This window comes from Nematolebias whitei, chromosome 12, assembly GCF_014905685.2.
Source record: "Nematolebias whitei isolate Nwh7 chromosome 12, NemWhi1, whole genome shotgun sequence".
Lineage (NCBI taxonomy): Eukaryota > Metazoa > Chordata > Actinopteri > Cyprinodontiformes > Rivulidae > Nematolebias > Nematolebias whitei.
Window position 1 is genome coordinate 40083803 of NC_056509.1, and position 13960 is coordinate 40097762.

The window sequence follows — 13960 nt, forward strand, 5'->3', positions numbered from 1 at the left end:
TGCAGATTTTCTACAAACCAAAGTTCTGACTCAGACTATGTCCTGGGTGGAACTAGTTTTTCCTGGCACCCTGCTTGTCCCTTAAGAAGGCCAGGAGGTAGTCAGGGCCACAAGTTATTGAATTCTAGCTGCTTTTGTCAAACTTTAACATTATGTACATTCTCATGCAATATTGCAAGATGTTGACGTGTGTGTTGGAGGTGACGCCAAACTCACAAATTTTATTTCCATATCTGTGAAACTGGTTTTGTGTTTCCTGTTTTGGGTGGCAGTTCTCCGGCTCTAAAAGGTAATCAGCTGTAGAAACCTCAAAAAGTTTCAATAAAATCCATCCTGTAGATAACGCTACAAATGAAAACGCGTAACGTGTCGCTTATTTTTTTCCCCTTTTCAGTAAATCAAAGTGCAGCTTTGTGTGCACCACTTCAATAAAAGGTAAATTTGTGATGAAAAGCTTTTTAGAAACGGTTCTCTGTTAAAGGAAATGAAAAGCACATGTGGCAGGAATGCTGGACATCTGTTTTCGTTTAATCTCGCAAAAATTATTCTTCCAAAAAAGAAAAATTTCACTTTGCAGGAATTGGTTCCTGCAGGGAAGCGTGCGTCTGCCGTGGCACTCGGCTAGACGAAGTTTGGAACGAGACGTCACGAAGAAAAACCCGTTTCCTCACGCCTCTCGAACCGAACCAGCTGAGAGAGGGTGGGACTGTGGAGTTTTTGTCCTCCAGGGGGAATTTTCTGACACTTGTGCTCACAGATCAGAGCTAAAACTCATCATTGCCCCAGAATAAAACCCTATAAGTAGAATATCACACCATTAGTCCCAGTTCTACTTTCAGCCTTTATTTAATGGTACATTAAATTAAAAAAATAATTTATTTTTGTTTCCCCAACTCACTTCACAGCTGAGGTGGTCGGGTCGGCTCTGACTCAGACAGCCCGGTTTATTGCATATTGGTCCTCGGCGCGGGGCGCCGTGTTTCTACATGAACGAACATGGCTGAGGAGTCAGAAGGCTGCGCGGTGAGCTGCACGGGAAGGAAGCTCGATACCCGCGGCCGGCATGCAGAGCTGCGTCCAGTTGTGTAATGAACTCGGCAAGCTCAGGAGAAAGAGGGGCACCCCTCTTAGATGCATAGAGTTTTGACGTAAATAAAAAGATTTGTGTGTAATGTCCTTTAGATGACAAACGCTCCAGGAACATAAAGGGGTCGATCGAGCAGTTTGCATAAAGTGGCGCGGTTGTAAACACACTGTGCAGAGCAGAGCTTGTAGGGATAATTGCAGCATGTTTTGTAACAGTCCTCTCTTTTTTTTTTTTTTTTTTTTCCTCAGTGGTTCTGACTCATAAATAAATGTCTGGTATGCTGGTGTTGGTTAAAAGCCTGGAAGAAGACCGTGGTCCATGATTCAATCGCAGAATCACCTTGTTCTTGTAAACCGTTAATAATGATCATGCAGATTTTGCTGCGAATAAAAACCGGTAGGAAACTTAACGGCTTCCATCTGGGTCTTTGCAGTGTTTGGAGTTTTAACGCATCCCCCCCACACCCCCTGAAGTCACTGCCTGCCTCAGAGAAAAGCAGATTATAGGGTGTCCACGCAGTCTGGCAGTAAAGACTGCGAACTCATCCCATCCTCGCGAACACGTCTGCTGCGTGTGTCCGTGGCTCCGAGCATCATGGGAGCGCTCTTATTGTAGGTCCGGTCTTCTAAATCCGTCTCCTATGTGTCTGTGAGCGTGTGCCAGTGGCAGACCTGCTGACCCTCCGCCTCCCTCATCTCTGTCCAGTGGGTCTGCTGCTCCTCGCTGGTGCTGTTGTTGCCCAGGGAGACCCAGCCCAGCTTCTCCCTGGGCTTCATGCTGCTCCGCCGGCAGAACACCGTCACCACCAGCGACACCTCTGACAGCTGGAAGAGCGCCACCTGGAAGACGAACGTCTCCTTGTAGGTGGGGTTGGGCTGGCCGCGGCACACGGCCGTCTTACGCTTGGACATCTCTTTGCCCTTGGAGTCCAGCATGGTGAGCTTCACGTAGGTGTCTGGAAAGGAGGTGCAGGAGAGAAGTGAGGCAGTGCCACCAAGTGGTTACACCCGAGTACTGCACCTAACATTTAGCTGCATTTAAATACAAAAGATTTTCAATCAAATAAAGTGATGCATCTACAGGTGCTGGTCATAAAATTAGAATATCATGAAAAGTTTGATTTATTTCAGTAATTCCATTCAAAAAGTGAAACTTGAATATTCATTCTAATTTTCTGCGATACTGAATTTGGGGTTTTCATTAGTTGTAAGTTATAATCATCAACATTTAAAGAAATAAACATTTGAAATATATCAGTCTGTGCGTAATGAATGACTATAATATACAAGTTTCACTTTTTGATGGAGTTACTGAAAAAAATCAAGTTTTTCATGATTTTCTAATTTTATGACCAGCACCTGTAGAAATACAAACGGTCGGGAATAACGGCTCTAATCCACATCTGTTGTTCTAAAAAAAAGTTTATGTTTCACTGTTGTCTTACCTCTCATGACGTACAGCTGTCCCCCTACGAAGTGTTTTACACAACAAAACAGATCATCTGATGAACACACACCGCGCCACACACACCGTAGGAAAGAAGACAGAGAGGCAGTTTAAAGAGCAGGAAGTGAAGGTCCGTGGGATTCAGGACGTGCAGAAGAAGCTTCAGCAGGCTGCTCAGTGACAACACAGTTGTTAAAGTGTGCTGCTGCACGTTACAACTAATAAATAATAATAAAAAAAATGTGTTAGTGATTATAACATTTATGCTAACTTTGTATTCACCCTGTTTTCCTGATTTTTATCTTTCTGTACATTTTTGCACTTAATTACTTCACACTTGGTGATATTTTAACCATTCAGCGAAACGTTCTGCTCGTTCAGGAGACGAGCGGTAGGGCTTTTGGTTTTGACTTCTAGACTTTTCAAAATATTAATTTACAAATATTGTCTCCATAGAGGTGCATTAAGATCTCTTCCATCCATTCATTATCTTTACCCGCTTCTTGCTTTTCAGGTCACGAGAGACAGGGGACACACTGGACAGGTCTCCAGTCCATCACAGGGACATGGAGACAAACAATAATTCATTCACTCTCTCACACATAGGGACAATTTAGAGTCACCAATCAGCCTAACATGCATGGTTTTGGTCTGTGGGAGGAAACCGGAGTACCCGGAGAAAACTCACGCATGCACTGAGAGAACATGCAAACTCCGCCTAGAAAGGTCCCGGGCTGGGATTTGAACCGGCGACCTTCTCGCTGAGAAGCAACAGCTCTGCCAACTGAGCTACCATGCCGCCTAAGATTTCTTCAGTTCATTCAAAAACACGGTTTTACTTGAAATGCTTCATCATACTCGCTCGATTTTTGTCTTCCTACGCTACTTTTAACTTTCAGCTAGCTTTTCGTTACTTTAGCACGTATCTGTTCCTCTCAAACCCAGCCGGTCGAAGCAGATGGCTGCTTGTCCTGAGTCTGGCTCTGCTAAAGGTTTCCTTCTTCCTCATGAGGGAGTTTTTCCTTTCCACTGTCGCCTTCATGCTTGCACAAGATGAGAGTTCTGCGATGGAGTTAAATTTAAAGCAGTCAGATAAATAATGTTAATTATTTTTATATATGAATGTTTCTGTTCAGTGCCCTGAGATGACTTCTGTTGTGACTTGGCGCTATATAAATAAACTGAATTGAATTAGCTACAAATATGATGCCTTTTAGCAAACCTTTTGCTACTTTTAGCTTCTTGTTGGCGTTTTGCTAATTATAGCTAGCATTTTACTACTTTTAGCTTGCAGTTATTGCTTTGCTACTTTTAATTCCTAACAAGATTAAAAGCAAAAACAACTGGACTTCTGTTCTGCAGCTGAAGACGTTTCGCTTCTCATTTGCTACTTTTAGTTTTTAGCAAGCTTTTTGATACATTTAGCTAGCCTTTAGCAACTTTTAGCTACAACTCCACAACCTCTTAGCTAGCCTTATGCTAATTAAACTAGGCTTTTACTACTTTCAGCTTCAGCTATCATTTTGCTGTTAGTTTTTAGCTAGTCTTTTGTTTCTTATAACTTCTGAACAGCCTTTTACTACTTTTAGCTTGTATCTAGTCTTTTTCAACTTCTAGTTAGCTTTTTGCTTTTTATAGTTTCTCATAAGCCTTTGTTTCTTTTAGCTATCAGCTAGCTTTTTGTTACTTTAGCCACAAATCTGCTACCTTTTAGCAAAGCTTTTCTACTTTTGACTTCTTGTTAGCATTTTACTAATTGTAGCTTGCAGTTATTGCTTTGCTACTTTTAGCTTTTAGCAAGCCTTTTGTTACATTTAGCTAGCCTTTAGCCATTTTTTGCTACAACTATATCCTCTTAGCTAGTCTTATACTAATTAAGCTAGGCTTTTACTACTTTTAGCTTTAGTTATTATTTAGTTACAAAAAAAAGTTATTTTGCTTTTAGATTTTAGCTAGCCTTTAGTTACTATTAACTTTTAAACCGCCTTTTACTACTTTTAGCTTGTATCTAGCCTTTTTCGCCTTCTGGATAGCCTTTTGCTCTTTTTAGTTTCTCGTAAGCCTTTGTTTATTTTAGCTTTTAGCTAGCCCTTTGTTATATTCAGCTTCTACTTAACATGTTGCTACTTTTAGCTAACGTTTTGCTACATTTAAATGTATGTACTGGTATACAAAAATAAATATTTTCTCCCAAATTTTAAATTTACTTGTTAAATGCTCCTGAACTTTTCAGTTTGAGGCACCAGTGTTTCCAGTGTGACCAGTTAGTGTGGAGTATTTCCCTGGATTTAAGTTCCCAGTGGTAACTTTGACAACTCTAATCAGTACAACTCAAGAAAAAGGAATTCTACAGGAGGAAACTGGTGTATATACAGTACAGGTTTCGGTGTGTGTGCTTTTGTACTTACTGACAGGTTTATCAGACGCTGTGGTTTTGAAGTGACTTCCCTGGATGACCTCAGCTGATAGCTGTCCCGTGGCAGAGTTGTAGATGAGACCCAGGAGGATTTCTGGCAGCGATGTATCTTCAGTGGAGCGGTAGGACAGAGCTCCTGCACTGCGAGAAACGCTCACCAAAGAGCCGCAGCCCTGGCAGAAATAAAACACAGGCAGGATTAAGGACAAGAACCAGTGAAAAGTGCGATCTGCACAGTAGAGGATAAAAACGTGTTCCCACTGTAAGTTCAGAGCCCGGCTCCAGAGTGACGGGTAGCGCCATCTTCCCCTGCAGGTTTAGCTTAGTCAGGTAGAACACCTTTTCTCCCAGGACCTTCTCCTTTTTCATCCGTCTGATGCTGTACAGGCGGAAGCGAACGGCGTGGTCCGCCAGGGCCTCCTGCTCCACTCGGGAAAACTTGAACGTTTCGGTGAAAACGGGACACGGGCCTTTCTGTACGCCCGTCTTCGCCCGTTGTTTCTTGGTGGGCAGCAGCACCAGGTGGACCTGCCACCAGATGTTGCCGGTCTGTTTGAGGGCGGGGATGTCGGTTGCTGCGGTGACGGTGACCGCCAGCCACTGCTCACTGGAGTCGTACTCGAAGGCAACGTCCAGCGTGCCGTACTGAGCGAGGGGCTCGGGCTCATAGGCTGCGGGGAGGTGAAGACCATCCTAAAGAAGATTGGGAATGAGAAGAACAGATTTATTTAACTCCAACGTTTATGCAAAGTGTCTCTACAGGAAGATAAGTGTCTCTAACTTGTTTTAATTATTTTTTTATATAAAAATTGGACATATATGTACTGGTATGTGGAATATCTAAAGTGATGAAAAGGAACGTTTAGTAAAAGTGCTGTCACCCACCTCTTTCACCCCAAGTTTAAATAACTAGGTTACGTCTAAACATTGTTGGTTTCCTGATCAGTTTCTTCCCAAAGTTCTGGGACTAAAACTACATCAGCATACTTTTATTTTTATCATTATTATTAAACTTTATTTAGCCAGTCAAATCCTAACAAGATCACAGATATTTTACAAGGGAGGACTGGGACTGAAGGCAGACTAACATTTTGTGCAATCCAGGGATTGAACCCAGAACCTATTTATTTGAATCAATCGGATATACAATTGTTTTTCAGTTTTGAAAAGTTTATATTTTTTGTAAACAAACTTTGTTTAATATTTTTCCACATTGAACTGAATGGCAAACTCTTTAAACCTCTGAAAAACTTTGTGCTTTTTGAAATCTATTGCAGCATACTTACTTCATTTTTAGCTTTTAGCTACTGTTTTTACTCATTTTTGTTTTAAGCTACTGTTCTGCTGATTTTAGCTTTTAGCTACTGTTTTGCTAAATTTAGCTTATAGCTACCACAATGCTTGTTATAGTTTAAAGCTACTGTTCAGATCATTTTTAGCTACACTTTTTTTTTTTTTTTGGCTAAATAGCTTTTAGCTACAGTTCTACTGGTTTTAGTTTTCAGCAACTGCTCTCCTAATTTCAGCTTTTAGCTACAGTTCAATGGTTTCATGACCCAACTTCGGAACAAGCGGATGATGATGGATGGATGGATGGAAAATACAGTTCTACTGGTTTTAGCTTTTAGCAACTGCCCTCTTAATTTTAGCTTTTAGGTATTTAAGTGGTTTTAGCTTTTTTCTAATGTTTTGATCATTTTACCTATTAGCTACTGAACAGGACAGGCTTGGCATGGTTTTATTTTCAGCTACTGTTTTGCTAAGTTTAGCTTGTAACTACTGTTTTGCTATTTTAGCTTGTAGCTACTGTTTTGCCAAGTTTAGCTTGTAACTACTGTTTTGCCAAGTTTAGCTTGTATCTACAGAAGTTTAGCTTGTAACTACTGTTTTGCTAAGTTTAGCTTGTAACTATTGTTTTGCTAAGTTTAGCTTGTAACTATTGTTTTGCTAAGTTTAGCTTGTAACTACTGTTTTGCTAAGTTAGCTTGTAACTATTGTTTTGCTAAGTTTAGCTTGTAACTACTGTTTTTGCTAAGTTTAGTTTATTGTTACTGTTACTGACCATTTTTAACAACTGTTTTGTTAAATTTAACTTTTAGTACTATTTTCTTTTAGGGTTTGCATTTTGCTGATTTGAGCTTTTAGCTAATGTTTTGTTTATAGTTTTTTTGCTTTTATCTTAATTTTCAGCTTTTCGCTCCTGTTCAGCTGTCTTCAGCTTTTAGCTTTTGTTTTGCTTAAATTAGCATTTACCATTGGTTTCACTAACTTTAGCTTTTGTTCTAATTGCTTTCAATTTTAGCTTCGTCAACACTTTTCATCAGTGATTCAGGACTCTGCGTTTATACTGCAGGCTTGCCAGACAATACAAATATTTCTAGTTAAAATAGTCTCCATATATATATATATATATATTTTAAGATGGGTGTTCTATTATATTTTAAAATGCACAATAACAAAATCAACCTATAGAAAGAATCGTAAAATACGGGTGAGTTTGGACGGACCTCTGGTCCGAGAACAGCCGTGCTGTCACTGGGGATGTCCTCCTCTTTGTTGAGGTAGCTCTCCGTCTCCTGGTCCACGCTGGCGTTACTCGAGCAGCGGGAGCTGCCGCAGCGCTTCGGGGACGACGCCCTCCTGACTCCTCGCCCTGAGCTGCAGGACTTGTTTTTTCCTGAACTCTTGTATGGAGGAGGCTGACTTTCACTTTGGGAAGACTCTTTCTTTATTCTCTGAATGCTGGTGGCTGCAGTGGAGCCAAAGAGGGAAACAAGACAGGAAGTAAGATGGAGGGACAGTTACTGGAGACTGTGTGACGCAGAGACACGTTAGGGTGTGCTCTCATTGGCTGTGTGGCTGCCAGTCCTTAATGCTTACTCTTGCTGTTCTAAACCACCGAAAGCCTCTGGAGAACATAATCTGGTACCGTTCTCCTGACAGTACTAGTCCAAACTATGTTCACGTTTTATTTGGGATGGAATTACCTCCTAAAACCTAATCACACGAGGAGCCTCTAATGTCAATAACTTTGCACCATCTGTACCTGTTCCATACGAAAACCCATCTGCCCATCTGATCAAACGTAGATGTAAAATAATGCTAACCTGAGAAATTACATTTCCTGTAAAAATGCAGTGTGAATTCTTATTGCAGAAGAACTTGCTGAAAAACTGCTGAAATTAGCTAAAAAAAACATTCTGAAATGTAGCTGAAATGGAAGAACAAGCCTACATTAGCAGAAGAAAGCAGAAAGAACACATAATTGCTGAATTAGGTTTAAATAAGCAGAAATTAGCCAAAAAAAGGAAATTAGCTATAAAAAAAGAAGCTAAAATGAGCAAATAAATAGCTGAAAATGCAGAAAGAAGCTTAAACTACCAGAAGGAAGTGGAGAGAGCACATTTTTTGCTGAATTAGGATGAAAAAAGTTTAAATAAAAAATTTTGAATTAGCCAAAAAAGCTAAAATAGCATAAAATAGCTAAATTTTAGCTGAAAAAGATGAAACTAGCAAAAATATGCTAACAAGCTGAAATTAGCAGAAATAATTTAATTGGGCTGAAAGTAGCAGAAATTAGCACAAAAAAAAACATGAATTTATCTGAAAACAGCTGAATTTTGTGAAAAAAGGTAAAACGGTTGCTGAAAAGGTAGAACAAGCTTCAATTAGCAGAAAAAGGCAGAAAATACATGTTTGACCAATCTGGCTTAAAGAAGCAGAAATTAACACAAAAAGTGCAAATAAAAGCTAAAATTAGCAACAACCAAAAAAAAAAAAAAAAAAACTGCTGAAAAGTAGCTAAAAAGCAGAAGGAAGTGGAGAGAGCACATTTTTGCTGAATTAGGCTGAAAAAAGTTGAAAGGAGTGCAGAAATGTGGAATTAGCTGAAAAAGCTAAAAACAGTGAAATAGTAGCTGAAATAGCAAAAAAGCTGAAACTTGCATAAACAAGCTGAAATGAACAAAACAAGATGAAATTAGCAGAAAGAATCTGAAAGGGGCACAAAACAACGACAACAAAAAACAGCTGAAAGTAGCTGAGAAAAAGTTTAAATTTGCACAAGGAAGCTGAAAGAAGCTGAACCAGAACAAAATGTGAAAGGAGCAGTAAAAGGCTGTAAACAGATCTAAAGATTTGAAGTATGTAAAATGAGCTCAATTAATTTTCTATGAAGAAAAAAATTACAGCTAAATACCGGTATTTAAAAAAGCTAAAGTTGCGCCACTACCAAAAGTCATAGCTCCCTTCTCGTGAACAAGCTGAACATTTTCTTATGATTTATTGAAATGGCACAAAAATTGTGGAACGAGAAAGATGCAGAAAAATGTAGAGAAGAAAAATGGATCACAGTAGTGAGAATTCTTCATAAGCACTAAGACAAATATGTAACGTTTCAAAAGATGCCTGGTTTGGACTTGTTTGTAACGTGAGCCCAGATGACACGTGGGATGCTCTCACCTTGTTCGCTGGAGGCCTCGCTGCTGTATCCTCCCTGCTCACTGGACTGTCTGCTTCGGCTCCACGCAGACGTTGTGTTCTGCTGGGTCACAGCCTCTGGGCTGTTTTCTTCTTCACTGTCTGAAACGGCTCCATCTGCGCAGGACGGATCAACACTCGTGTTCAGGATGAACAGCACAAACTGACATGTAGACAATGTTCCCAGAGACAGCTGCTGAAGCTGGCACACCACTCTGAACAGGTTAAGAAGCTGAAAACGGGGAAGGAGGTGAAGACCTAAAGGGAGGAAACACACACTCTAACCTTGGTTTCCTTTCTTTTTCTTCTTGCTTTTCTTTTCTTTGACGTTCTTTTTCTCCCCATCTGAAGCTGCTTCAGATTTCTTTGAACTCCCCTTCTCTTTCTTCTTATCCGTCTTCTTCTTTTTCGCCGTGGAGGCAGATTTGGGCGGCTCACCCTCTTCCTCGTTGTCCGCCTCCCTCTCAGAGCCGTCTTCCACCTCCTCCTCCTGTTCTCCGTCTTCTTCCTCTTTTCGTTTTGATTCTCCTGTCTCGTTTTCACAACGGGGTGAACGGGGAGTTTCATGGCCGTCGTCGCTTCTTCCCTGAGCGGCGGACTGATCGTCACTCTGAGCTGCCTCTCTGTCTCGTCCATCGCTGTTCTCGGTTCTCTCTGAGGCTTCAGCGGCCTCCACGTTGGATTCTTCTTCACGTCTCTTCGTCTCGGCTTCTTTCTCCAGCTGCCTCTCTCTCCTCTCTTTTCTCCTCTGTTCTCTCCTCTCCTTCTCCTCCTTCTCCTCCTTCTTCTTCCTCTCTTCCTCTGCTAACTCGGCTTCTGACTTTTTTACTCGCCAGCATCCATCCCTCCATTCCCACTCCAGCTGAGTGTTCCCTCCCTCTGCCGCCTCACTCCCCTTGTTGGTTTTCGCTCCTGCCTGGCCGTTATTCGAGTCTCTCTGCGTTTGCCACATACTTTTACTGCCGGTCCTGCCTTCTTGCGTGTTGGAGGCCTGACCCGGCTCCTGGCTGCTGCCGTTCTCCTTGTCTTCTGCATCTTGGACCTTGCTGATGATGGTGGTGACCTGCTCAGTGAGCTGATCGCTGACGGAATAGGTGACATCACTAACGGTGTTGGCGAGGTCGTCCACACGACTGCTGACCGAATCCAGGATAGAGGAAATGTTGACAGATGGCAGGGTCTGCTGGAAGCTCTTGAAGAAGGCCATGTCTCAGTCAGAGATCCGATCACACCAAGAGATTACCTCATCAGAAGCGCTGACACAGACACGTGGTGGTTAGCAGGGTGTGGTGCCAGCATCCCAGCATGTACAGCACACACACCAGTATATACTTGACAAAATATCTGTCTTAACAAGAGGTTTAAAAATCAGCCATATTACAATAACAAAAAAACACATTTTCTTTTCAGTTTCTGACTGAAATTAGCTCCAGTTCTTCGTGAACATTTCTCACTTCCTGTTATCAGACATGCTTTTCGTACTGTTAACGTTGTTTCCTCTTCCAAGCTGAAAACAACATAACTGAACAGAAGGTCCAAGAGGAGCCTAAAGCAAGGGACATTCATATGTTTGCTATAGGCTTAGGGTTCGGTTTCATTTTCTTTTAGTGGTTTTTAGGCTTTTGTTTTGTTTACACAATTTGTTAAGAATCTCGTGATTCGTCTCTCATATCTAGAAATGTATTCTCCCTTAGCACCTTTGGTAACTTTACTGCCAAACGTATCAGTCAGTGAGGTTGTATAGGCCTATTGTTAAAAACAGTTCTTAGCCATCAGATTTCATTCAAAGCTAAATCAAATCTAAATTTGTTCAATGTGCAAAGAAAACATTTTTACTCAAATCCACCTTCGGAGGTGGTCTGACTCACTTTTATCCATATACATTTGGTAGTCTGAACTAGGCCTGTCACGATAAACAATAAAACAATTAATCGCATGATAAATGAAAATTATCGACCTCATTGTCATTTATCGGCTTTATCGTTTCTTCGTGTCTCTCTTTCTACTGAAGACACTGGATGATAAAAAGCTCAACTCCGGTGCTCTTCACTGACCCCTCCCTTTCTCTTTAAAATCCAATTTAACCGTCTAAAATCACATTTTTGGATCGTTAAAAGCAGCTAAGCTGAGAAGCTAAGCTACGAGCTAAGCTAACAGGCCGACCTCGGGAATAAACCTCCGTCTTGTCGAAGCTCCAAAATTCACGGTTGAAACCCGTGCCTTCGTTTAAACCGTTGGTTTTCTCTGCAAAAAGAAGCTGAGAACTTGTTCACTGATTTTTTTTTTATTAAAAGCTTTGTGTGACATATGCTATGCTAAAGAGCTCAAACCACACCGAGCGTCCGCCATTTTGAGAACCGAAGAGAGACAGCTCATGTCATGTCAAGGGGCTTCCCTCCCATTTTTCTTAAAGAGACACGCTGCTTGCTCCCTCACTGTCCATCCTTCAAACAGTCTTATACTGCCATCCAGTGGTCAAAAAAAGGTACTACATTCAAAACAAATTTAACATTTTTTCTTAAATTTATTTCAAACAATATTATCGTTTATCGCAATAATTTGTGAGACAATCGCCAAGCAAAATTTGTTATCGTGACAGGCCTAGTCTAAACACAATCTGTCCAGATCTTTGATGCAGGACCTCCTACTGAAATGACATCACCTCGCACCAACAGCACAGTGAACATCACAGAGTTAAAAAAAACAGTCCACTCAGCTGAGGGCTGATTTTTAATTTAAAATTTTTTTTTTAACTATTCTGATGCAGCTGCGGTAGCTTGGTGATCAGTGCCACGGTCTTATAATCCTGAGGTTGTGAGTTCAAGCCCATGTTGTGTCAGAAAGGGCATCCAGCGTAAAAGAATTGCCAAATGTTTCATGCGCGATCGGTCGCTGTGGTAACCCCCGAAGAACAGAGCAGCTGAAAGAAACTTACTTTGTATCCAAGAATATTCTGATATTACAACTGCTTTTTTTTACTTTTTTATGTTTTTTGAGAGGGGAGAAAGGACTGTTAATCAGAATCTTTCTTAATAAAAATGTTCAGATTTTCTAATCCGAGTGGATTACCAAAACTCTGCACGGTGAGTTTCTCCTTATTTTATTTGAGGTCGCTTTAATGTGTTGTTAATCACAAACCAACAGTCTGAGTAGTGTTACGTTGCAGTATTTTCACCCATTTAAACACAATGCTGACATCATGTTTACAGTAGAGCTCTGTAAAGTCACTAATCATTGAATGCTCCTGTATTTCTATCAGATATTTAAGTTTATCCAGAGAAAGCTCTGTATAATGCGTCTGAAATCGCTCTTAACTTAGTTAAAAAAAAAAATACTACAAAGGTGGCACCAGTCTTATCTTTACTGTTCCAGAGTGCGGCGTTCTTGCCGCTAACTGTTGCAGCAACATTATTACACTTCTTATGTTGTAAGATGCAGAGGCAAATCTGTAAGTGTGTCAAATACCTTGCTGCTTGCCCGTGAAGCCCGCGAGCTGTGGCAGATTGTCGGGACTCTGCACAGACAGTTTGTTGCTGAGGTAAAGAAAGAACAGAGCAATCAGCGCCATGAGGGCAGCAATGGAAGACAGGACACCCAGAAGTTCAGGCGAGACTGGAGAGAGAGCAGAGATAAAAAGGGAGGGATTCAGTTCCCTAATCAAATCATGTGTTCTTTTAAGGAAACTCTTATTGCATATGCATAAAAAGCACAAATATATATATTTTTTAACTGTAAATTGATACATTTTTATTTGGCGATAAGCATCTCGCGCAAGTAATAAACAAATTTTCCAGTTGACAGAAAGAGTTGGCCATTGTGCTTTTTAAACAGCCACTGTTCTTCCCACTTCAAAGGCAAACGAAAGCTGAGCCGCAGCAGCGAATGTAGGCCAACCACACTTAATGTAACCATGCAGCCCGCTGCTATTTTTACTAAAGCCTCAAAGGAAAAGGATCTGACAGAAAAGTAGACTTGGTAAGAACCACATCAGACCTGCAGTTAGGAGACCAAAACCCAGTTACCACACAGTTTGAGCTGAAGGAGTGGTGGAGCTTGATTAGCGTTTTAAAGCTCAACGCCTCAATGAAAAGGACGGCTTGTTTTAAAAAAAAGGACACTAAAGGTCAAGTTTGTGATAAGAGTTGTGATATTTTCATTTTAAAATATGATGTAATCTGTCATAAATCTTGATCTCTGACCTAAACTGGAATATCTAAGAATATCCCAGACTTAAGGGCCCAGCAAACTCTATCCGAAGCTGCAAAGTCGGCTCTCGCAGACGTCGTTGCGTGACGTAAATCGCCTTTTTTTTCTTCTCAGAGCAGCTTCGGCCTGGGCCGACCTTTGTCTCACAGAAGTATGCGCACAGTATTGTGCGATTGGTCAGAAGTTTGTGGCCGTGTTTATGTGGAAAAGCGCTCAGACATTCAGCTGTTCGACTCCAAGACACGCTCAGATGGTCAAACGGTCAAAAACTCCTGGATGGCGATTGTGCAGACATCGTGCACAAAGGAGTCTGTCTGCTGAAAAGT

At 41.1% G+C, this 13960-nt stretch overlaps 1 protein-coding gene across 1 annotated transcript; it reads right to left on the reverse strand.

The window, feature by feature from the left end:
- Positions 1–1561: 1561 nt before the first annotated feature.
- On the reverse strand, positions 1562–10635 carry LOC119418591 (synaptotagmin-14). Its single transcript, XM_037685911.1, has 7 exons — positions 9714–10635; positions 9411–9545; positions 7457–7698; positions 5211–5642; positions 4942–5122; positions 2532–2588; positions 1562–2042 (listed from the first exon to the last, which is right to left on the reverse strand). The coding sequence occupies exons 1-7, from the start codon at positions 10633–10635 to the stop codon at positions 1726–1728; spliced, it is 2286 nt and encodes a 761-aa protein (XP_037541839.1). The 3' UTR covers positions 1562–1725.
- Positions 10636–13960: the final 3325 nt, after the last annotated feature.